The sequence below is a fragment of the Plectropomus leopardus genome, chromosome 3 (genome assembly GCF_026936395.1).
Source record: "Plectropomus leopardus strain MGB_pleo_1.0 chromosome 3, ASM2693639v1, whole genome shotgun sequence".
Classification (NCBI taxonomy): domain Eukaryota; kingdom Metazoa; phylum Chordata; class Actinopteri; order Perciformes; family Serranidae; genus Plectropomus; species Plectropomus leopardus.
The window spans coordinates 16,071,108-16,096,126 of record NC_142178.1 but is presented as its reverse complement, the minus strand read 5'-3'; the positions used below and the strand labels follow the sequence as shown (position 1 = coordinate 16,096,126).

General features: G+C 41.2%; 1 protein-coding gene across 1 annotated transcript; it reads right to left on the bottom strand.

The window, feature by feature from the left end:
- On the bottom strand, window positions 1-24,361 carry LOC121942087 (lysyl oxidase homolog 4). The gene is made up of 16 exons (XM_042485183.2): window positions 23,963-24,361; window positions 23,548-23,598; window positions 22,363-22,631; window positions 21,616-22,271; window positions 20,764-20,975; window positions 13,628-13,666; window positions 13,319-13,526; window positions 11,478-11,658; window positions 9,851-10,005; window positions 9,599-9,766; window positions 8,895-9,057; window positions 6,919-7,162; window positions 5,487-5,602; window positions 4,975-5,111; window positions 1,092-1,203; window positions 1-983 (listed from the first exon to the last, which is right to left on the bottom strand). The coding sequence occupies exons 3-16, from the start codon at window positions 22,628-22,630 to the stop codon at window positions 913-915; spliced, it is 2,730 nt and encodes a 909-aa protein (XP_042341117.1). The 5' UTR covers window position 22,631; window positions 23,548-23,598; window positions 23,963-24,361; the 3' UTR covers window positions 1-912.
- Between the last annotated feature and the right edge of the window lie 658 nt (window positions 24,362-25,019).

The following is a 25,019-nucleotide window of genomic DNA, read 5'->3' as shown; positions in this document are numbered from 1 at the left end:
TTTGTCATTCTGATGTTTATTCTTTCGCTACCATTACCAAGTACTGTTAAAAGCGCAACACTGTGGTACAACCACATCTCATCTGATGTTACCGGTGTTAAACAGGTAAAAAAACAAACAAGTGAAAATATTTGTCATAATAAAATTAACATTACAAAACACAGCCACACAGGGACAAGTTTCAACTCAAAAGTACATAAAATTCTGCATAAATTAGAGACCTAAAGAACAATATTCCAAAGAGGTAATATAAAACTGTACATGACAAATACATTTGCAATACATTACAATATTTATTCAAATAAGGCAAAAATAGCACCATGAAATATAAAAAATCTCATTTAAACCACACAGTTGTAACAGTAAATACTGCATTAGTAATGTGAACAGTGAAAGCACAGGAAGCATGTACAGAGTTCGGTAGACAGTCTGGTCCCTGGGTTGACATTAAATGGATGATAAGTGATGTTCTCATGTGCCTTCATGTCATTACTTTGTTAACTGTGGTTAAGTTTTGATCAAGGGAATTCAATCGGTTACAAAATTCAGGACACACTTTAAAAATTGTGAACTACTCTACGTTTTATCATGGTGACATGATGATTGTGACAGCCTACTTTGGTCCTTTTTTTGGAAAAAAAAAAAATCTTTTCCTCTTCAAAAATTTCTCTTTCTCTTTGACTTTCTAATAGGAGCAGTCACTGCTGATGACAATCAGTCACGGGATCCTAATTAGTCATTTTTGCATCAAGTCTCTCCCATACCATCCCAGCTTCCCACCCTCCTCCCTTGGACCCTCAATTTTTCTATTTACTGGCATGTCATTGTCATTCAACCTCCTTCCCCTGACATGTTGAGGTGTGGCGAGGAGTTGTACAGTTGTTGTGTCCTTAAATCTGCATGTTCCTTAATTCACAAGAAGTTGTTGGAAATCTGACGGTGGTGGTCAAACAAGTCCTCCACCTCGGCACTATAAGCATCACCTGATGAAAACAAACATAGATAACAAATGGTATACATAGTAACAAATAGGTGAAGTATTGTAAATATTGTAAATGTGGATGTGCACTGAAAAAGTCTTCACATGTTACCTGCATGGCATCCAAACATATAAACTCGTGCTCCATCGTACTTGCACCGGCAACGCATCACGTTGTTCTGGAAATCCGACTCAGCCATGTCCAAGGAAGGGTTGACCTCCACCTGTAAAAGAAATAGATCAGAGATAAAATGCAGCAAGATTTCAGTAAGTCATCCTCCTTACAGTTGAGCACAGTGACTTTCTGATCAGACAGAAGTTACTAAAGAACTACTTTCAACAACACAAGAAGCCTGAAAAATACAATATGAATAAAAAAAAATGTATTTCAGCTGCATGCTTTTCTTTTGCTATGTACAAAAAGAGCATATGTAATGTACTGTCTCTCTGTCTCTTTGCATTAACCCATTTATGATGGCAGTTTTTGCATTCCAGCATGTAATATATAGGCACGTTGTTGTATTGCCCTGTATGCAGACGATATCCTACTATATTTGTTCAAAGTCTACTTCAAGCATACACTTAAGGACTTTAAAGACATTTACAATTAACAGATTGAAATCCAAGCAAATACCCCTAAATACTGCAGCCAAAGGTATCTACCATCACCACAGTTTAACTTTATTATTCCTTTACTTACCAAGGAACAAAAATTTACCCTAAAACACTTAAAACTAAAACCATTTCCAAATACCATCACTAATATCCACAGGTATCTTTCAGGGTTAAATACCATAAAGGCAAATATTTTACCACGTCTCAATTTTCCCTTTATTTTTCAAGGAAGTAATTTGGAGTGGGATAATTTGGTCATAAACATTACAACACATAGACATCAACATAAGGTTGAAATGTGTAGCTCATCAACTGATAAACAAAAAGGTTAATCACACGAATTATTTTACACCTTCCATTTACAGTGATAATATAAATGTTTTATCCTTTTGTCTCAGGTTTTTTTTTTCTTAATTTATCAATTCCACGGTGAAGAATTTACAATGACATGGCTGTTTTCTAGACTTGGCTATGCATCTGCTAAAAAGAACAGATTAACCCTTTGGGAAATCTTCATGTTTAATGTCTTAAGAAGATCAATATCTCATATCTGTAAGTTGAATAACAAATAAAAAAGAGGAGGTTAGCTTAGCTTAGCATAAAAACTGCTTACCTGGATCTGGTAGAAGTTTTACAAATCTTCCTACAGGCACATCTAAAGCTCAGCAGTTAATAAGTTATATGAGCCTTGTCATGTATGAACATGTATAGGGTGTTAAGTGTATACTAGCCCAACGTGGCACTTCACTTGCAGGGGGTGAAATTACCAGTTATGGTAATTCACAGGTGGTTATGTGTGGGACCATTTCTTGACCTAGTACCTGTCTGTCAGCAGCACTGCAATGGCTTATAATAAAGTAAAGAAAATGTGAGAAATTAACACTTCACTTCAGACAGTTCGGAAACAACCGGTCTTCCGCGAGGTCAACGGAGAAGCCACAGGATTATTGTTCTCTTCTTCTCTATGAGGCTCATGATGTAGAAATTAGTGGTTCGAGTGATGCATGACATCACTTTCCACTGTTATCTCCATGCAGTTAAAAAAAGGGGCCAGAGATGCAGATGACAGTTTTGGGTTTGGATTTAAGTAGCAGCCTATCATTAGGCTGTAGCCATGGTTGGTTGCCATGGTTTGTTGTTTTCCACCCTGTCTGCCTGCCTGCCATATATAAGAAAGGCACACAAATGAATTTTCCTGACGCACACATCAAACAGATAACCTGACCGCATATTCAACAAAGCAGCCCAGTTTCATTTTTAACATATAGTATAAATTTTGTGGTTACAATAATATTAACAGGCAAAGATTTAAGTTTAAAATATTCATAATTATGATTTTTTTTCATAAAGCTTTCAGCCAAATTTGGTGTCAAGAGCTTCATAAATTTTTTAATATTGCATGTAGAAAGAAGCCAGTTATTTCAGCACTTATTTTATAGTCCCAATGTAAAACGTCATATTTACTGGGTGGCAGCTGATGCCCTTTTAAAAGCTCTTGTAATAATGTGAAACAAAAGGCCCACAGTCTATTTTACAGTACTGTGAAAGGTTGTCACGGTCATGTAAAAGACTATGAGGTTGTGCAGCTGATTTTCAAATGACGGAGCAATCAGGAGCAATCAAGCTGAGGTGGACGTGACTCATCGGTTTAAATGTATGGTCCTAAAAAAGGCCGCCACCCTGCGATTCTTGGTAAAGACTCAGAGAAACACCCAGCTGCATGAAAGACGAGCGTGCATCCGTGCCCTCCCTCCGTCTCTCACTTCTTATATAAATTTATGAGCAGCTCAGCTACTGTTGAACCACAGTCACAGCCACAAAGTGCCTCCAGGTCACGTCGTCATGGCAGCATTGGATCTCTTCTTTACGACATGTATGTGGTTTTATCTCTTGAGACGTGGCTCGTCCCATATGTACATACAGACTAACCCTGCATACAGTTTACACACATGGACATGTGAGTCACGCATAAACATCGTGACTTTATGTAAACTCTCCAAAAATAATTACAAACTGTAAACATCATCACTTTGCTGCCATTTAGCTGTCATGAAAAAATAGAACAAATGACAGAGAGGGAGGACAGATGAGTTGGTCACCGCAGAAGATCGGATGTCTCGAAATGGACGAGACATGTAACAAAGTCCGCTTTCAAACACAAAACTCATTCTGCACAAATGTAAAGTGCTGACAGAGCTGTTCCACTGCCAATAGGCCCACACTTTGAGAGGGTGAACTAATAGCAGGTCTACTTTCTATATAAATCCAGACTAAATTCACTTTCCTTAAATACGCACACACCCTTGAAACTACATGCATACTGTACACCTGAATGGTGCAGCAGCCACGAGCAATTTAACTCAAATTATAGTCTTTTATCACAGCTTTTATCTCGTGTGCGCTTTCAGATGTTGAAACTCTGGTTTTTTTCTGCGCGGTTGTGTAAGGTGCTAAGAAATGATTTCACCATGAAGATTAAGAGGTAGATTTTTCTTTTCTGCATTTTTATTGGAATAACATATTCATAATTAACTCCACAGACATCTGCACAGACCTTCCAACAGAATCAGGTGACATTTAAAGGGGTACGCCTAAATCCAAAATTCCAATACGTTAGATCCACGGCCCAGGAAACTTTAATCAATATTTCTGAAGACGAGCTAAACTTTTGATGTCACCAGATTTATAGACAATGAATGGGAGCCTGGTTTCATGGACCCACTGATTGTTTCCTTTTATAAACCCGAAAGACCTTTACTTTCTTGTAGTGTTCACAGTACTAAAACACAAAATGCCCCCATATAGTCAGATCATTCCCGTTTTCCTACAAAAAGTTATGCACCAAAATTCTTACATGTCCCACGTAATGATGAGCCAGTAACCACGTATTTCAGGAAGTTAGCATTCATGTGACCAATGTGCTGATGGTGGTTGAGGAGAAAGTGGTCCCAACAGTCCAGTTGGGAGGCATGTTGGGGTAGTGGATGTGTAAGAAAACACAAGATTTTCCTCGGGAGACAAGTGTTCAGAACTCTGTGAACTTTCATTTAAAGATGTGTCTTCACTATGTTTCTTTTTGTAAACATAACCATGGTAACTTAACTTGTCTAAACTTAAGCTACATAACTTTATGTTACGGATGTAACTTCATTTGTGAGTTACTAATTCATACGAATTGTTGCACGAGAATAATTTGCTATGAAGCAGCTCCAGACTTTATATCCTATGACACTACAAATGTGTGTCTTAGCACTTTTTTTATTTTGGATTTGGGAGCAAATTCTCCATGTTAGCTAAACGTTTTGGACTATCTAGAACCTAGGAATAACATGTCTGAATTTAACTATGGAAGATTTTTTTTAATAAACAAGCTTTCTTACCTGGAAGATGTATTCACCAGGTCGTATGTCTGTAATGTCTATCCACTGGCAGTCAATATCGTGGCGGTAGGTGTCCCAGCACCCAATCGAAATGCCCTGCTGTCCCATGTTATAGCAGGCGTACCGCTTATGAATACCTGGTAGAAAAAAAACAAAAACAGTTAGAAACACATGAAGAGAGAAAAGAGACAGCGATGATGTGTAAATCATCATCGCCGTCAGTCGCTGTGGATTTGAATTTATACCACCAGCCTGAAATTATAACAAAATGATTTAAAAACCAAATCTTTTTTGGGAACTTTGAAGGATCTAAGCTGTATAAAGCTGTCTGGGCTTTGTGAAAGCCAAGATCAATTTAGGCTTGGCCTCTGATCTTACAGCCTGACTTTGAATGCTCATTATGGGATTCAAGCTTTGCACTTTAATGTATTCTTGATTGTTTGTCACGAATTCTGCTCGGTTCCAAATTTTCCTCTCAAGAATCAGATTTTTGTGACATGAATCTGTCTCACCATCAGGGCAGTAGGTGTCCTCCAGACAAAAGCTAGCCTTGTGACCTTCAGCCACCTTGGTACCATTAAACGTCAGCAGGTCGTAGTGGGTGAACACCTCAATGCTGTGGTAGTGCCTGAGAATGGAATCAGGATGACATGATTAATATGTGAAGTAAGTCACAACAAAAGAGAAAAATCTCAATTTAACCTTTTGACATCTGAGCAAACTGGATTGATTTCTTCAAAAAAAAACGAGGAGAAGGCAATCAGCAATGGAAGAAAAAAAAAAGACCCCAAAATTAGCAATAAAAGTAGTGAATAGTACAGAAAAATCACCTGAAAATAAAAAAGTAGTAAATAACCTGGAAGAAATGTTTAAAAATGTATAATAATTATGTAACAGAATTTTAAAAATGTAATAATTATGTAATGTAATTATGAATATTGTTTTCCCCTAGCTTTTAAAAACCTATTTTCTAAATCGACTGATTTTTTGCAATTTGTGAAACATTTCTTGCCAAGTTGCACATTGCCTTCCCCCCCCCATGTTTTCAATACAAATTGCACCACTTTGCTCAGGGTTCAGAGGTTGAAATACCTGAGAGAGGCATATGAAAGCAGCATAAGAAAAGTAGTAGTTCACATCTAGATCACCCCTGTGAAAAAACAACCCGAGGGTTTATCTGAAATATGGCAGCCATAAATCCTGCTACGTTGTTGCGAAGGCGTCAAACAGATCAAGGGCAACAAATGTTAAAAAACACAAGAGGGCAGATAGATATCACTTCGGTGTCACTCTTTCTCTCATTACAGATCCATTCCCAGAACAGGCTGTACCAAAAGTCAAACCCTGTGTTTGCTGGTTGGGGAGGTAGTGATTGGGTTGCGGCTGGGAGAAACACCAAGCTGTGCCTCTCGTTTTGGGACACAGAACCACAACCGCTGAGATAAGAAGCCAGTGCAGTCATGGCTCTGACTGTAACAACCGGGTGACCAGAGAGGAGGATGTTTATTGTAAACATTATTTTGGAGGATAAAAGATTGTGTTTATTGTGTTAAATAACAGACTTTTATAAGTGTTGGGTTATTTATAGCCCAGACTGCAAAAATATCATTGTATTGTGATCGCCAAATCTCACAATCCCATTCATCTTTTGCTGCTGTTTTTTAGTTTTTTGACTTCTGGTAGCAACAGTGTTCTTTCTATAACACTTCTTTTTACTCGTGCCACCTCATAATGACACCCAGTCCTGTGCCATGGAGGAGGTTAGGCAGCTTTTAATTTCCAACCAAACCCCACAGCAGCTTAAGTCACCACATAGTTACTCTCTATCTGGCTGAAGGCGTAAAATGAGCGACTGTTGATTCAAATGAAAACCTGAAAGCTCCTCTGAGTGACACTGTAAAAGTCTGCTTCAGGTTATGAAACCTCCCTCTGCCTGAGTGTTACCTGTGACACTGGTGCCATGTCCAGCTTTCTCTGGAGGCTCGGGGTCGGAAGTCGGCACGACCCAGGTTCATGATACGGGAGGAGAAGCGCAGCAAGCGGCGGTGTCCATAAGGCCAGTTCATCCTGGCGGCGGAGGAGGACAGGCAGTTCTCTTCATTTGCACAGGTGAGCAGGTGGAGGGGACGGTCCTCCAGGTAGGCTGTCTCCTGGACGAGCTGAGCATCCAGGACGAGGTCAGGAGCAGCTGCAGGGGCCAAAGGTCAGTGTTAAATTAAAAGAGAACTCTACAGATTTAGCATTAAATTTTACACTGTGAAGAGTGAACAGGGCCCTGCCTCCAATGCTATATCCAGTTCTCCTTTTACATCTGATAACTCCACACATTCTTCTTTCTTGTCAAAACCTGTTGACTACATCACCCACAATGCAACCAAACTACCAACAGTTCAGTCAAAAGCTATTTTTCTCATATGAACTCCAGACAAGGTCCAGAAAATCAGGTCTGCACATTGTGTGGTTGCCCTTACACACATGTGGCACAAAACAGGAGGTTGTCAGTGTCAGATGCATTCTCACCTACTGAATATATACTTTTGTTTTGCGTAGGCCAGAATAGTGTGCAGGAGACTGAACATGATGCCAAAAGTACGCTGCGGTAATCTTATTGTTTTTCATACCATCAACTCTTGAATTTGTCTCGTTCCTTGAATTTGTTTGACGATCTTGGTGTCAATCATTACAAACAGTAGTTCTCAAATCTTGTCATCTCTCCAGTTAGACAGTTTTGTGTGCGTCTTTTTTTTTTCACCTTCAGATGTTTGTATTCTTCAAGTTTTGCATGCACATGGGAGAAGTTTGCCTTCAGTGCCTTCTGCCATAAAGTCCTTTCTGGTAGAAATCTATTCATTGTAACACAAACTAGAGATGAGCGAGTGCAGCAATATCTGTAGCTGCATTTGTATCTGTTCAACTAAATAAAAGCTCTGTATCTGTATCTGTACTAGGAATGGGCGGGGCATATATGGGACGTGGGTGGGGCCTAATCCACAAATGGGTAGGGCCTGACCAGAAGTTTTTTTAAGCCTTAAATTGATAAGGTTTGATTAGAAGTTGCTATATTTATTATTTATTGGAGACCTATTTAACAAACAGTCTCAGGATTAAGGTTCAGACCTGGTTGACCACAAGAGTAAGAGATTGAAGGAAGGTACCCAAAGAGCATTTTCCTTCATATCAAGTACAGATATCAATACATTTTACTAAGATTGTCATACTTGTAAAAAGTACTGGATTCTTGTTTCATTTGGGTATTTGCCCAAATCTTGACATAAACCACCATCTTTCTCCAAACCTAACCAAATGAAGCCTTTATGGCAGAAAGCCCTAAAGGCAAACCTCTCTTAACAGTTTTTTGTGCCAGTCGCGTGACAGAAATGTCATTAACACCCTTACTTAGTCACTGGATATTCTCCTAACAATGTCCGACATCTATGCTCTAGTTATTTATGCATGGGCTCAATCAGAAATTAAAAGGGCTTCATGCTAGGGAGCTGGCAGGGTAAAGTCTATTTAATGTTTAGTCCAGCAGATCGGGACATTTGCGTCCTCACATACAGTTCCTCCAGGTAATGTCTAGATAAGTTCAGGTTGGGGTGCACGTGTCAAAGGGACTACAGACACAAGTCTGTTATGCTAATAACAGCTAATGTAGCCTCAAGCAGAGGCTAGTTTTTTAATTCTTTATTTTCAACCCTATAGTCTTCAGACCCAACCAGTGTTGATTCAAGTGACTACTGGAGGCATATGTTTTTTTAGGTTTGCTGCAGCTCCCTCTGGAGCCACAAAAGGCTTTATGCTACTTTTTCACAGAGCAGCAGTACTCCCCAAGGCATCAATGTGTAAAATCTGTGCAGTTACCCTTTAAAAACTTTGCATAACAAAAAGTGTCTGTGTGTGTTTGCTGGTTTTGGACTCACTCTCCACACATGTGACTCCTGCGGCTCTGCCGTCTCCTCCTCTGGGACAGTAGACATTTGTGTTTCTGCGACACTGCTGGATCGACATCTCTGTGCCAATGCAGTGAGTTCCGCTCAGAACCACCTCACCAGCATCTGAGGAACCAGGCCAGTACCAGGTCTCCTGCACAGAGACACAAGAGGAGAGCAAATTCACACACAAAATCATAAGTTTGTGCTGTTGTGTTAAATGCTCCTTTAAAAATGACAATAAACTTGAGAAATGCAAGAGCTGGAGGCAAACTCTGCTATAAAGAAAGAAACCCCATTTTTTATAGGAACTATCAGCACACATTATCATATTTTCCACTCTTTCTCACAATTTTAAAACTGCCTGTTAAATGTTCCCAGCAGCCCCCCTCAGAACACATTCACGCTGCCCTTTCCATGCACAGCTCTATTTTCAGTCTGTTTGCTCTGAGAATTTCTCCTGATCTCTCTTCGCCTCACTTTCCCTCCTTTATTTTCAGTGCACTGGAAGTGGACGTTTGAGAAGCCTGTAATTACCTCAGGCCTCGGTAATAACACAGCACAGACACACAAACAGCAGGACGGAGAGAAAGAGAGGGAGAGAAGGAAATATAGGAGCACACAGAACAAAAACTTAGAGATGGAAGAGGAAAGAAAGAAGCAGGAAACTTGCAAAAAACACCTCTGTTGTTTACCTGATGAGCTCGTGATGCAAAGCCCAAACCCAGCTGCCGACAGACAACCATGGCCTCATTGATGCCCCAGTTCTCGCTGCAGACGGCGCCCCAACGCTTCACCCCTCTGACCTCCATCAGCACCTCCACACGACCCTCTGACGGCTCTCTGCCTCCTGCCAGACGCACCTGAAGGAGGAGACAGTGTTTTCTTATCAGTCCGAGCTCATACTGCTAAATGCATGTGTGTGTATATGTTTGTGCGTTTCTCACTGTGGCCTGCACGCCAGTGTTGGGCACATTGCAGCGGACCGCTACATCCTGGCTGTGTTTGCAGGAGTATAGTGGCACCGGTCTGTAGGTACACTCTGTAATCGACTTCTCCCTGCCTGTACACTGCACACTGTTCATGTGGATGGGGCCGGTGCCTACAAGAAAAGGGCCCAGAGTTGATTGATTTACATGTGTCTCACCAACCATAAGCCACATGCAAAAAGGCTCTTTCTCTCTCTCTCTCTCTCTCTCACACACACACACACACACACACACACAAACACATGGACACAGTACTTAAAAGAACCTGATGGCTCTGCAGATGTCCCCAGAGAGGGATTAAAAGCCCAGACCTCTGATGTGGCTCTGAAACTGAGCTTAGCAAGGGACCTCTCTGACTAAATTACTGTACACTCTGTGCTGCACCATGCACACCAGGGCCACGCTTTATAGACCAAAAATAGATACAAAAAATGGCCAAATTGAGGAAAATCTTTGAACACATCTATGTTTGCGTAGGTGTGTGAGGCCCAGGCTAAAGCCCTATAATTTGGCCTTAAATAGCTAATGATGTCATCAAGTCCTGCTTCGAGTTCTCCTCTAACAGTGAGCCTTTACGTCGACGACTAAGCTAAACAGGCCCGAGACTTTAAAAGCCACAGTGCTCCATTTTGACACTTAACTATGTTCATTATTCAGACATAACTGCACCATAGCACCTACTTTAATAGAGCCCTAAAGTAACACGCAAATGAATTTCCATGAATTACTTCATTAAGTAAAGTGAGAGAAGGAAATGCACCCGCCATTATGGGACATGCTATGTGCTCATTTGGGCAGAAAGATAATGGGAGGAAATGAACGTGATTACAGAGTTACTGCAGAGGTGCAGCAAGAAAAAAGGGACAATAACTGTGTGTGTGTGTGAAAGCAGGGTCTATTTCCTAGGGAAATGTTTAACACTATTATTGCCAGACAATTTAGCCGCTATATTCTCATGGCCACAACAACAGCAGTGCCAAAGTAATCAAGGTCCTGCTCAGTGCTGATTGCTTGACATCCTGCTTTCAAAGCTATGTTAACTTTTTCACATACAGCAGGTTTATTTTGACAACAACACATGCCATTGTTTTTGCCGCTGGAACCTCCTCACAGAGTTTACACTCGTATAATTGGTCATGGGTAGAGTTCCTCAACAATCAGCTTCTGCGATAGAAGCAGAAGTCAGGCTGTAAACATTTTCTCTGGGTTTATTTGTCTGCACGAGACCATGGTTCTTGGAGTGCTGTGTTTAGCAACAGACATTTAGGCTCAGAAGTGTTTAGTCTAAAGGATCGCTGAGCTAAACTGATCATGTTCAGAGTGCGTGCTGTACTCAATGATTCAATGTCAGTACCATTCAACACTATCAGATCCGTAGCTGCGACTCTATGATCTCATGAATGAGGTTATCTGCTTATTACAGAACAAGATGACAAAATCATAGTTTGTTTAAACATACAAATGTCTCCCACCATAACCTCACCAAGCACGGTGAGTAAACGCATCACTGGAAACCACCAGAAAGACTTCAGAGAGCACTTTATGTACACTATGTGTGTGGCTATGTTTCTGTGTCCTATCTTACCCTGTCCCAGCTGAGCCTTGGTGAGTGCCTCTTTAGCCGTGCCAAAGCCCAGCTCTCTGCAGACCACGCTTGCTGCAGCAATGTCCCACAGGTGGTCACACACGGTGCCCCACTTGCCCTCCCTCAGCACCTCAACACGACCCTCGCCAAGTCGGGGCCCCGACTTCAGACGCACAACAGGCTGTAAAGAGAAGGGAAGAGTTCAGGTGAGAAATGAAAGTTTGAGCATTGATCTAAAAATCTTACTTTTAAAGCCTGTCTGGATCTGGAAACCCATAGCTACATTTTAAGACATCAATTAGACTTTTTTTTGTCTAAAATCATACTGTTGTAAAACACATTTCTTGTACTTAATTTCAAAAACAAAAAATCTAAATCAGAATCTGAAATCCTTGCGTAGTCTTGAACTGGCGAGACTACAGCCAAAAGGCTATTTTCTCAACACAGTGCAACAGACTGCTTGACGTAAAGAAGCTGGCAGATTTGAAATTTTAAAAGAATGGTTTGTCATTTTTGAGAATATACTTATTCACTTTCTTGCGAAGAATTAGTCAAGAACATTGTAACCACAGCCTGGAGATGGATAGCAAAGACTCGAAACAGAGGTTAAACAGCTCGCCTGTATCTGTCTAAAGCTGACATGGTTAAAAGAAAGACCATGTAAAACTGCAATTTGTAATTCTTACACTTTAGTATTTTTACGGAATAAACAATCAAGATATAATGTGTTCATTAGTGTGCTTTACTGGTGCTGGCAGGGAGATTTTGTAGCCTCTGAACAGAGCCAGGCTTGCGGTTTCCCTCCCTTATGCTAACCATTTGCTGATTGCTTCATAGTCTTTGTACTGCATAGATATCAGCAAGCTGTTCTCACGTACTGTTTATAGATTTACTTACAAAAAGTAATGCACCACAATTCTTATATAACCTACATAATCATAAGCCAGTAATCCACATGATTGGGAAGACTGCAATCAGGTGACCAATACGCTGACGGGAGGCAGGTTGGTGTGGTGGATGGGTCAAACAAACATAGGACTCTCCCCAGGAGACTGGTGTTCAGTACGTGAGTGAATTTTGAATTGTTTCAAAGTATGTCGTCACATGTTCTTTTCCTAAACCTACCCAAAGTAACTTCACTTGTCTAAACATATCCTTGAACATAACTGTACAGTAATTACAAAACACCATTTGTTGGGCATTAATTGTTAGACATCAAACAAACCAAAAGGCCTGTTCTCACTTTTTTTTTTTTTAATCTAACCACATGCTTTTGACGCACAAGCAAATAAACATAAAAAAATCCTGTGAAAATAAAAGTGTATTTAATAAGTGTAAACTGACAAACCATCCTGGAACTTTAATAAAAGATGTGGGAGGATAACTAGTGCGTCACATTTAGACATTAAAGTCCACTGACAAAGTGAACAAAGTTAGGATGAGAAGCCACTGAGCCACTGTATGTGTATTTTTAAAATATCATACGCATAATTGTATGAGGATATGTTAACATGAGAGCCCTCTTTAACTCTGGAAGCATTTCTTGACCTGGAACAGTGACCTAATATTTGTTTAATTACAAATTAAACAACCAAGATATAAAGTGATTGTTGATTTGTAAAAAGCTATGCTACGATTAGTTCTCTCCTCTTGCTTCAAATAATTACGATAAGCTAACTGTCCTGGTTGTAGCTTCACACTTAGTGAACAGACCAGAGAGCAGTATTGATCTCAGCAGGAAAGCAAATTTGCATATAAAATATTAAATATCAAAATATTCTTTTAATTCTAACTTATTTGTTTATAATCTATATTTTTTTAACTTCTGCCTGCACACTAACCGGCATGGCGGGTGGTGCAGGTGCTGTGCCAAAGCGTGTGAACTGGGATCCAGGCACACAGCGGACCACGGCATGCATGCCATTGCGGCACGGCACATCATTCCTGGGAAGGGACAGCTGGGCCTGGCACTTCGACAGAGAGACCTCCGTGCCCTGACACTGCAACTTCTCCACCCAGTAGGCCTTCTTACTGATCAGTGTCCTCAGCCTGTTTGGAGAAAGAAGTGCAAGAAAAGTTGTGGTTTACCACATTGCTCAAAATCTTTGAAACACAAGTTGTAGCCTTTAGAGAGCAGATGTTGATTTTACCTGGAAGACGGATCGGCTAACTTGGAGTCCCACAGTTTCCTAAAAGAAAGAGCACGTCACATGGAGTTACAACTGTGCATCTTTACATCAAGTAGACTAAACAACCAGCTGTCCTACACTCCCACAGTCCACTCCTGTGTTGCATCTGTCCCCCTCAATCATCCTTTCTTCTCCTTCTCTCCTCCATTCTGTCTATCAAACTTTAAATAAACTAACTGAAAGCTATGAAGGAGACACAGCATGCTGGGAAGGGTGTGTATGTCTTTGGATAAACATAGCCCTCATGTAGGAGACAGGGAGATTTACAATAACGGATCACATAACTCCCTCTTTCCTTCTTTCTTTCCTCTTAAACCACCACCATCTTGTCATAACTTCTTTTTTTTAGATCTTCCGTTTCTACATGCATGGGTATTTCTGTTTCAGTGTTTGTCTATATGTCTCCAGTCGATGTCTGGCTTGGGGGCATCCATGCGGAAAAAAACCCTAAAAATATGAATGAGCCACTATACATTAATCCTTCGAGAAGCTTTATTGAGGTCTGCCAACTCCAACAGGGTTTTCTAAACTGTGTCTAGCTTCATTGACATCACCTTAAACTAGAGTCAAATTGTAAAGGGAAACAGTATATATACACAAAATGAGGCCCTCTACGCCTTGGCACACACGTGCACATGCGCGTGCGCACACACACACACACACACACACACACACACACACACACACACACACACACACACACACCTAACATGCTAAAACCAAAAATAAAAAAACATGAAGAAGAAGAAAATAAATTCAATAAAAAGAATGATTCACAAACCAGGCAGAGTCTGGGAAGTGTTATACTGTGACACACACACACACACACACATTACAGCTGACCACTTGCATCGACCAGTGCGACCACAGACAGGTGCAGTGTGACTGACGCCCTTCATGAATGCGCCTGAATTAAGTGAGTCACAACACCAAGTATAGCCTGAAGGGGAGTTTACTGTACAACCAGATTCATGATGCAATTAAATATTTGGCAACCTAAAACGGGAGATGCTTTCTCTCCAGGAGAACCCCAGTATCCTGGTAATCCACAGTGTATCATATACAGTTGTGCCGATGAGAAATGTGTTTGAGGCTGGAGGGACCTGTGAGTAAACCCACAATAGAAACCCTGAGTGAGACAAACTGCTGTGTGGAACAAAATATGTTGGTCTTCAGCTGCTAAATGCTCCACTGTGATCACAACCTTGTCAGTAATTTGACTGCTGTTTGTTGCTGGGTATATACAATGGATTATCTGAACAACTCTCCGCTGCTGGAAATGATGTTGCTGAGAACGGTGAAAGAACTAGGAGACGCCACTAAGAGACAACAAGGTAATATAAAAAAATGTAAAAAAAAAAAATATGTGTGTGTATATATATATATATATATATATATATATATATATATATATATATATATATAAAATGAAAAACAAAGTTGATCACCACACACTTTAGGACTTCACTGTGAGAGATGTATTTTGCCTGCGGCTTCTTCAAGTTCACTCAATGTTTGTTCTTTATATATATATATATATATATATATTATATAATTCTGTAACTCCCATGTAGTGTTCCTTATGTATTTAAATGTGAACTTTCTAATTTTATTCTAAGAATGTTTTAGCGTTCCCTGTCTACCTTTCTTCTTTCTATTGCCCCCTCTGGTTCCTCGTCTTGCTGGTCTGAAAGCATTAACATCACAAAAACAAGAGACAGCACCTCTCCATTGGAACAACACACATACAATGTTATAGCTAAAACATAAGTGATCAAGAAGGGTAGATTTCTCCTCATGTGGATGAAAAGTGGCTGCTTGGCTTCTTCTGTGCAATGTAAATGAGTGTATATATGTTTGTGTGAGCTGTGTATGATGGTGTGTATTTGCTGTGTCTGTACACACAGATAGGCTGTTTCATAACTCTGTGGTAAATCAAAAATGAGAGAGGCAGACTGTAAGGGGGGTGTTAGTTCATGGCTTGGAGGAGGGGGGGGTGACGGGGAGTGCTACCCATATAATTGCCTGCTCCGCTTGGCAGTGTCTGCTGTGCGGTTGAGCAGTAGCATGTTGGTTCACACACACCAGACATGGAAATATGCACGTACATATCAACTTTCCCTGCCTTGCCTCTGTAAAAACAAAAGCTCTGTAAAACCCCAGCGTCCTCACCCGACGGTATGACTGCATGCTGGGAAACAAGGAGCAAGTGATGTAAGTCTCTGTGAACTGGACAACTTTTATGGGCATCGTTTGACTTCACAGAATGAGGAAAAGCGTGTCCTTTTGGTGTTCACTCAGACACATTTAAGTTGTCCTTCTGAGTGCTAAAATCACAGTGATGTTGCTCTTTGTCAGGTCAGAAACACAAGTTGGAGCAAGGAGATTTAAATGAAGGGAAGTGAACCACAGCATCAAGCCTCAGGCACAACAAACAGGTTGCAACTGCAGCGCTGCTGAATCCTTCTAACCAGGAGAAGACTTCTCAGGATCTTCAGTCTCATTGCCAGATTTTTTTTTTTTATGCAACCCTGACCACACAATGCCATAAGTGACACTGGAGAGAGGACGACTGTTAGGAAAGCGGAGATAACCTGTTATTATACTGCATGAATGCAAAACTCCCTGACTGGAACAATTGGCTCAGCAGGTTGCCACACTGGCTTCCACCTCCATGGAACAAAAACTCAAAGGGGTCATAATGATGTACTTTCCATGAAATGTGGGTTTTAACGTAATTGCCACAAAGGGATAAAAAAAAAAAGAGAAGCTGTTACTAAGAAAGGGAGAATGAGCAAGGGGTTAAAGTAAATTAGACGAACTGGAGTTACTGTCAGCCTCAAAGAGAGTGTGGATGTGATGAAACAAGGGAGCTGGAAAATAACTTTAGCACTCGCCTTTTGTAAGCACAGCAAAGTGGGGGAGTATTTAAAATGCCGTAAAATGCACTGAGCAACTTAACAGGCCGAGACAAAGGCAGTCACACCAAAAAAACAACCACCATGGCCAGGGAGGGTATAAATGCTGACACAGCAAAGGGTGTGCAGCAGGTTCAGTCAAGAGAGTATTCTAGTGGATCTCTCAGACCATAATTACAGCTGTTCCAGTGGACACAAACCCCAAAGAAGAGCAGGCATGGACCACGGCCAGCACAGTGGGTAGAACCAGGAAGATGTGATGGGACTGTTATCGTGTGAGGATCCATATAAACAAGAGTCTATAGCCAGGCTTGTGGCTCTGTGAGGCACAGTAGTGCTTTGAGCTTCACTTTGGTGATAAACCATAATATAAGACAAATCGAAATTTTGGCCGAAAGATGGCACTAGATGAAAAGTGGAGGGATCATTAAAGTTACGGGAGTTAATCCTTAGGGGGACCATGGATGTCCCAAATTAGCCATACTTTGTTTGTAGAGATGTTCCAGTCTAATCCAAAGTGAACAGCAACGTATTCTCATATAACTGTTTGTGTGATATCTTACGAAAAATCACACACAAAAATTTGTATGGTATCTAATAAATTAGCGTCCCATGAATGGCGTCGTCATGTTACATACTGAATGTAAAGATATGTACTTAAAGAGGAAAGAAAGAAAAGAAAGATAACCTACCTAAAATGGATTTAGGGAAAAAAAACATGGTTGGGCATCATAATGTTATTATCTGATGTTAAGTAATTAATGAAGAGTTATGCACTTTACCCACAACTGAGAACTTAATCTAAAGTTATGTATTTAAAGTAAAGTTACATACTTAATCTAAAAATTCATAGGTTAGGTTTAGGAAAAGGAACATGGTTGGGCATCATCACTTACATACTTAATTATAAGTTATATAAGTTATAACTTGATGTAAAGTCACATAATTAACATAGTTATGTACGCAATATAAAGTTAAGCACTTAATATAAAGATTAGTGGGTTAAGTTTAGGAAAACAAACATGATTGTGTGTTGGTAAGTTGCTTAACATAAAGATGTGTAGGTTAGGTTTAGGCAAGGTTAGGTAGGTTAAGTTTAGGAAAAGATAAAACGATGATGATGATGAGTACGTCATGATGATGACGTACTTTAAAATACACTAAGTTCACTTGGCTTCATAAAGGACACAAACACCTGTCTCCTGGGGGAAAAGTCCTGTTTGTTTGACCTTTGCATGTCCTCAACCTGCCTCACACATGGACTTTCACATTTTATACTACTATTCCCTTATTTAATTCCATCAGCACATTGGTCATGTGATCAGATTACATGGGTTGTATGAATTCTGGTGCATTACTGTGAGAACATCCTATGGGCAGAGTGGCTGACATTGCCATCCCAATGGCTACTGATGCTTAGTGGATAAAATATGTCACAACTTCTATCTCAGGAAACATCTTCAAAAGGACAGTCACCAGCATAAATATCTGTCTCAAAGCTACCAGATGCCCATAACGCACCTCAAAAACATCTCAGATGTTTACTGTCGGACAAAAATGGCTGCTTCAGTCGTCTCCCACGTAGCTGGGTGGAGGTTGACAAAAAACAAACAACATTCTCTGGCCTGCTCCAGTCTTTACACAAGCTGCTGGTCGGGTTGTTGGCACAGAAATAGGATGTTTCTCCAGACAGCGCTGGGGTGTTTTTTCAGTGTTGTTGTCCACATTAGCATTAGATTTAGAAAGTTAGCATGTTGGATAACCAGCCAACCACCATCTTGGGCTTGAAAGGTCTGCTTGACGAAACTGAAGCACCCATTCAAGTGAAATTCTGAAGCTGAGCTTTTCTTGCATAACTGCATCTGAAGTCCACAGCTCTGAAGAAACTTCTAGAGATAAGACTGTGAGAGTGAGTTATTCATTTCTAGGCTGTGGCCGTGGTGGCAAACAGGGCCGCTGAGGAGAGGCAGTCTGTATCCAGCTGCTGAGCGGAGCAGAGCAGGACACAAGGGGTAATTATTGGCGACATGGAGAGACAGATGGTACAGGGCAGGCCAGCGGTCAGTACAGTCGTCCTGTTAGCCAAGCCATAAAAAGACCTCTGTGGGCAGACAGACGGACACACAGAGGGTTGTGTTTGCGTGTGCACAAGCGTGCATGTGTATCTGTGTATTTATTTGTGTGGTCACGTGGATTTTGGACATAGTTTGTGTAAGGTCTCGTAAGATGCTGTGCGATGAGGGTGGAGGGAAGGATTTATTAGCATTTGTGTGTGTAAGCGAGGTATTGGGGTTTTTCAATGGTATGTGTGTAAGGGCTTTGAAGGTTTGTGTTGGTACCAATGTGGGTATTTATGGCTAAAGTTAGATGGATGAGCTGGATTTAAAGAAAAAAATCAGCATAGGAAGCTGACATTAGGTGAGCAAATGATTTGTGTTTGAGGGACAATAAAAAAAGTTACAAAAACATACAACAAATGGAAAGCTGAAGTCCTTTTTCTCTCCTACTTCTATAACTGAATGGGTTTTCTGTCTATATGCAAAACTAAATGTGCCTATGTGAGTCCTAAAATTTTAGCACATTGTATTTTATACAGAAAGAAAACTGGGATTGTTTTGTTGTGATTCAAAGGCTACAGCTCCCATGCAACAACTACGGATTAACTAACTAATGGACAAATCTCTCTTTTTTATTAAAAAAAAAAAAGACCAATTGTTTAGATTTTACAGTGACTAAGTTTGAATTTGCCTTCACCCCCCAAATGATCAGGTGTATATCAGTTACTCACCCTGCTTTATGTTGAATTTGCAAAGAAAACATCATTTTTCTCACATGCTTTACAATGAGAATGAAGACTCCAACAGTGTAGAAAATTCTTGATGAAGTGAAGACAAAGGGGGCTGCTTTTGTGAACAATAAAAGTATTTAAACATATCTATTAACATACTCTCTCACACAAAGTTTGCAATATAATCCAATTAATATTCATCCAGTCGAATGCTCAGTACTTTCCAATCATAAATGCTTTTTGTGCAGTGCAGGCGTGCTGCTTGTCCGAGCCTGAGACTTAAAGTATTTCAAAAATGCATGTGTTTGCGAGGCACTGCACATACAATTGGATAAAGTAGACCTGATTTACACTGCACATGTTGTGTGACACTTTGTAAATGGATGTTGTGATACAGTTTCTATGTTGTTAGACACAATCCTGAATGACTTCAATTCATAAAGAATTTTCTGTGTTTTGTATTTTTCGTTCACTGTGGAGGCGTGCAAGAAAAACAGTTTCTTCACAAATTCAGTGTAACACAGGGTGATTGACATACAGATGATCATTTGAGGGGTTGAAGTATCCCTTTAACAGATTTTTTTTTTTGTCCAGCCAAAACAAGCTGTGACTACATCTCCTTTTTAGCTGATATGTCAAATGCATTAGCATTGAGGTTATGTTTCTATCCACCTGATGCATTCCAGGCAAATATTTGATGAAGAATTGGTCTTCATCAACTCCTGAAGGGACTATCTGAATCTTTAGCTGCTAAATTCTCTACTATGTTCACCAGCTAGCTGCTGACTGCGTCTATCTGCTATCTGGTGCTGTGTAAGTAGCAGTACAGTTGGTTTTTCTAATGATGTTAACAGAGGAAATTGCTTCAATGGTATATCTACACATGTTAAACAGAAGCGAGTCCAAAGACTTTCAGATGTGCTACACTGCTTTAGAAAGTGCTGCCGCACACAGTTTTCGCTGGGGGTTTCTTAATTATATGAGATTAGAAACCATGTAAGGGAGGTTTCATGTAAAGACACACTCCATGATGATGATGATGATGATAATCTTGCAGTCTGGATCTGACATTAATAACATACTCTCTAAAACTATTTATAAAGGTTGATGTAGAGGCCCACTCAGCCAGTGGGGCAGACAGACCTGGCAGCCAGCCGGCTTCGGCTAATGCCACAGTGGACACGTCCTTCCAAGTGTGGTCGTACTAATGACAGCAGTTGTGGTTAACTTCTACTACGGGGGGATGGTGCCGCAATGGGGCCTCCTAATCCTTAAGCACGCACGCACGCACGCACACACACACACACACACACACACAACCACACACACACACACACGCACATTTTCTGTCTCCTTCTTCCTCGCTTTGCTGTGTCCACTCATACACTCACCTGTAGGCGTTTTGGTCAAATGCTTCTGCAGCAGGGAATCCTAACATGCCACAGACGACACGGCTGCTGCTGAGGTCCCAGCCTTGGCTACACACATGACGCCACCTCCCAGCATGCCTCACTTCCAGCACTCCCTCAGTCACCAGACCGCCATGGTTGCCAGACAGCACAGGCCGTAGACGAGCCTCCTCCAAGTGAACCCTTTCGGAACCCTGCAATTTTTTAAAGATGATTCATAACGGAGTATGGCACCGTTTCATCCTCAATGAAGACTGCCACATGACAGAAATGGATCTGTGTCACGCAAACTAAAACTTGGTTCATTTGAGTTAATAAACATGACTTTATCTTTGCTCAAACGACACTTTGTTTGGCTAACTATCTGCAGACAGCACGCAATCGAGAGAAGACTAACATGATAAGATGGCGTGCTAATCATCACGCTCTCTAATCATCCACATTACATACACAGCAGGAAGGAAACTAACAAAGAACAGAGAGTTTGGTTGATGTGTCAGGATACGTGTCATGGTTATGGTAAAGAAAGTGTCAACCCTGCACGAATGAAAGCGCACTTGATAGATGTCCTGCAATTTCCTCTGCTCTGAGTTTCTTGCACGTTTTAAGAGAGAGGCTGTTGAGCTTCTGGTGGTTGGGTCCTAAACTTTAAGGCTGAATAAGAGCTGGATCTGGAGAAGGTCTGGTTTTAGGTTTGTCTCTAATTATACATGTCCACTGGCCTGTGGCTCCTCAAATGACAGTTATGTATGGGAGTCTGAATAAAGCTAGATTTTGCTACTTTTTTGGTGTGTACTAGAGGTTGTGTGTGTCTATGTGTGTGTGTTTTTTTACCTGTGTGTAGTGCGCATCAATCTCCAGTCCCATGTCTGGATAAACAGGGTCTGGTTCGACATGGTTCCCACTGAGTTGCTGCTGCCTTTCGCTTCTTCGCTCAGATTGGAGTGGGGGCTGAGGCTGAGGTTGGGGTTGGCTGTTCGTCTGTGCCTCTGCCTCTCGTCTCACTGCTTGTGGACTGGTCCTCGCTGTCTCCTGTCTCTGCCGGTAGGTTGCGCTGTTTGCCAGACGTGAAGGTATCTGGTGCCCCTGTGGCAGAGCTGAGCTAATCTGAGGGCTTGGTCTGGAACCACCTCGATTCCTTCGCAAGATCTGGATTTCGTGACCATTTTCCTGTGGCGAGAGGATGCTGCGACGGGAAGAAGTCGGGTTGCGATGGAGGGCAATCTCATGGCCTCTTGCAGAAGATGAGGTTGGGGGGTACACAGACTGTGGTGAGGTTGGTGGTGGGTTCCTCTGGCTTGGTTGGCGTCTGGAGGATGAAGGACCCTCCGCCACGGGGGCACTGGGGGAGCCAGGTCTCCTTTCTGCACTGCAAATGACCCCCAGGTCCTCAGCATGGGTGCAGTCATTGATTCCCCAACCATTGGAGCGACAGTCTGCAATAGAGGCCTCTGCGCCCGTGCAGCGCACATTGTCCAGCCAGATCAAACCTAACAGCAAGAAAGGGTGTTGATTTATTGAATCAAGAGAAATAAAAACTTGAGTAGTAAGCTGTTACTAAACACCATTGGTTGGACATACCATGGCCCTCGCCAAACCTGGCGCTGTGTGCCCAGGTTACGGCGTGTTGAAAGCCCAGCTGTCGGCACACTACATTGGCAAGGTTAAGATCCACCTCGTCATCACACACTGTGCCCCATGCACCATTGTAGAACACCTCCACACGCCCCTGGTTCGTGCTGCGCCGGCCTTCGTTTGCAAGACGCACGCGTCCATTCTGGGCAGACAGCTGAGGGGGGTAGAGGAAAAGCAGGAGGAGGAGTGTAGAGAGGGAGCTGAGGGACAACATCCTGGAGGAAGCAAAAAAAAGGAGAATGTGAAGAAGGAGCTGATGGGAATGGAAACAGAAGCAGTGTGCTATTAGGTAAAGTGACAGAAATTGGAGAAGATGCATGTAAAGCGGGGTCCCCTAAATATATACGCACGTGTTGCCACAAAAATCTCAAAAATCACTCAAAGCCATGAAACTCACATTCCATACGCTGACAAAACATATAATTTGAAACTTCTCCACTAACCCTAATGGGACATTACACAGTAAAAAAATGAAAGATTGATAGATGTTTTTATCCTTTCAAATAATCAGAGTCGTTCAAAGGACAGTCAGTGAACTTGAGAAACACTGTGAAAAACATAGCCCTCAGTCTGAACCAGTCAGGGCAAAGGGAGTAATAACCCAAGCTAAAAGTAGCCTCCCTCGATCCAGCCAACGGAAATTTTGGCTTTCCGCAAACCCTCAAGCTTAGCTGCATGCATTTAGCCAACAGACACAAAAGCAAATAAACACAGTCATAAAAATGTTCTCACACATAAATAAAGCAGCAGGTCAGAGTCTGTGCGAGACGTTTTGGTTAATGAGCAATGATTAATTCATCCTTGGACCACCCCTTTAAAAAGTTTTCTTTTAATTGAGGGGAAGAAACTGGAGAGATAAAGCAAGAGGAGAGGAGATCTGGAGGATGAGACAACTTGTAGTTTCAGGGGTTGAGTAAATTCTGCTTTCCTTAAAGCTGCATACATACATGCAACAGGACAGAAAAAAAGTGTAAAAAAAAACAAAAAAAAACTAAATTCAGAATCCTGTGGGCTTAATTGAGGTTAAAAAGAGATGAGTTCAGGCAGCTGCAGGGATGAAAATTTAAATGATAGAGGACAAAGTGTGAAGCAAAGGTGAAATGAAGAGAAAAATGCAGAAGTCAAACTCACCTATCTGTGGATCTCAGCCTGGAGTCACAAGGAGAAAGAAGGGAGAGAGCACTGGAGGAAAAGAAGGCAGTGAGTTTGGTCCTGCTGTCTCCCTATTCTCCTCTTCTCCCTCCCTCTTTCTTTTCTGTCACTCCCTCAGATCTGCTCCTTCATCCATCCCTCCCATTTTCTTCATTAAAGAAACTTTTTTTTTCTCCCTTTCATCGGGTCAAGTTTGTCCTTTCTGTCACCCAGTGTCCATTAAAAAATAAAATTAAAAAACTGACCACTGAAGTCAATGAAAACACAAAGAAAAGACCAAAAACGATAGATGAACTTTATGTTTTCGCATTTCGCCACTAAATCAGATTACCACCATTTAGGTTAATTTGTGCATCCAGACACAGACTTGTCAACACTTGTTTTACATACTTACAGTGTTGCTTCTCTGCAGCAGGTAGTTCAAATCCAACCAACTTTTTTGTTGCAGGCTGGTCACATGGTCAGGGTGCACAGGACACGTGAGCTCAACCTGTAAAAGAGCATGAATGCCTTTGGATTTCTCTCTCCCTATATTGCACACATTGTCCAGCCAATGAATACTTGTTTTGTTGTTTGTGTATTGAATGTCGTGCATCAAAGTTTCACCCAATGCTTGGTCTCATCTCATGGTAACCCTCAGTATAAAAAAAAAAATCACTTTCCCCTCTGATGTCTGAAAAGCTGAAAGGGAGTCATTTTTATCCCACACAATGGTAAAATCATATGCACAAATACATAAACTTCTCTAAAACACACACACACACACACACACACACACACACACACACACACACACACACACACACACACACACACACACACACACACACACAGCATTGGCATCATCCCATGCCCACAGTTGGTGGTGTCATGAAATAAATACTATGTGCTTGGCAGTAAGAACGGAGCTGCCTGTCTGAACGACTTCTCTTTGCATAAAGTTCAGTTTCATAACATCCTCAGTCGTGGCACCTCCTCACATGGCGGAAGCTCTCTCCAAGAATAGAGACAGACAGTTGCTTAATATTTAAATGAAGGAGGGCAGACATATTCTTAAAGATGAGACTACTGTGCTTTAACACTCAATGAAGTGAATCTAAAACTAAATGTGTGATAAAGTTAAAAATCGTCATTACAGAAAAAGTTAACTGACAAACGGACCATTTTTATATCAGTTACTTCCCCGGTCTCACAGTGAAATCATGAAGAAAACTTTTCTCACACACCTCCACTGTGAACAAAGAATCCAAAAACTAAGAAATTTATTGATGCATTTAAGTAAATGTGGGCCATGTTTAACAACAGCAAAACTATCAAAACATTTGTTTTGAAAATCTCCCACAACTGATGCATCATAATCCAAGTGTTTCAAAGTTTTAGCAAAAACACATGGGGTTGGGTTCACCAAGGAGGCCTGTGAGAAACAAAAAGTTTACAAGTTAAGCAATTAA

What these genes read in the sequence shown, in the direction of transcription:
- LOC121942087 (XM_042485183.2), bottom strand. Translation starts at nt 22,630, where the DNA reads ATGTTGTCCCTCAGCTCCCTCTCTACACTCCTCCTCCTGCTTTTCCTC. An exon ending in CAGGTTTGGCGAGGGCCATG is followed by an intron (nt 22,272 to 22,362) that starts GTATGTCCAACC and finishes TCTTGCTGTTAG; the next exon opens with GTTTGATCTGGCTGGACAAT. An exon ending in CAAGGCTCAGCTGGGACAGG is followed by an intron (nt 10,006 to 11,477) that starts GTAAGATAGGAC and finishes CTTTTCTTGTAG; the next exon opens with GCACCGGCCCCATCCACATG.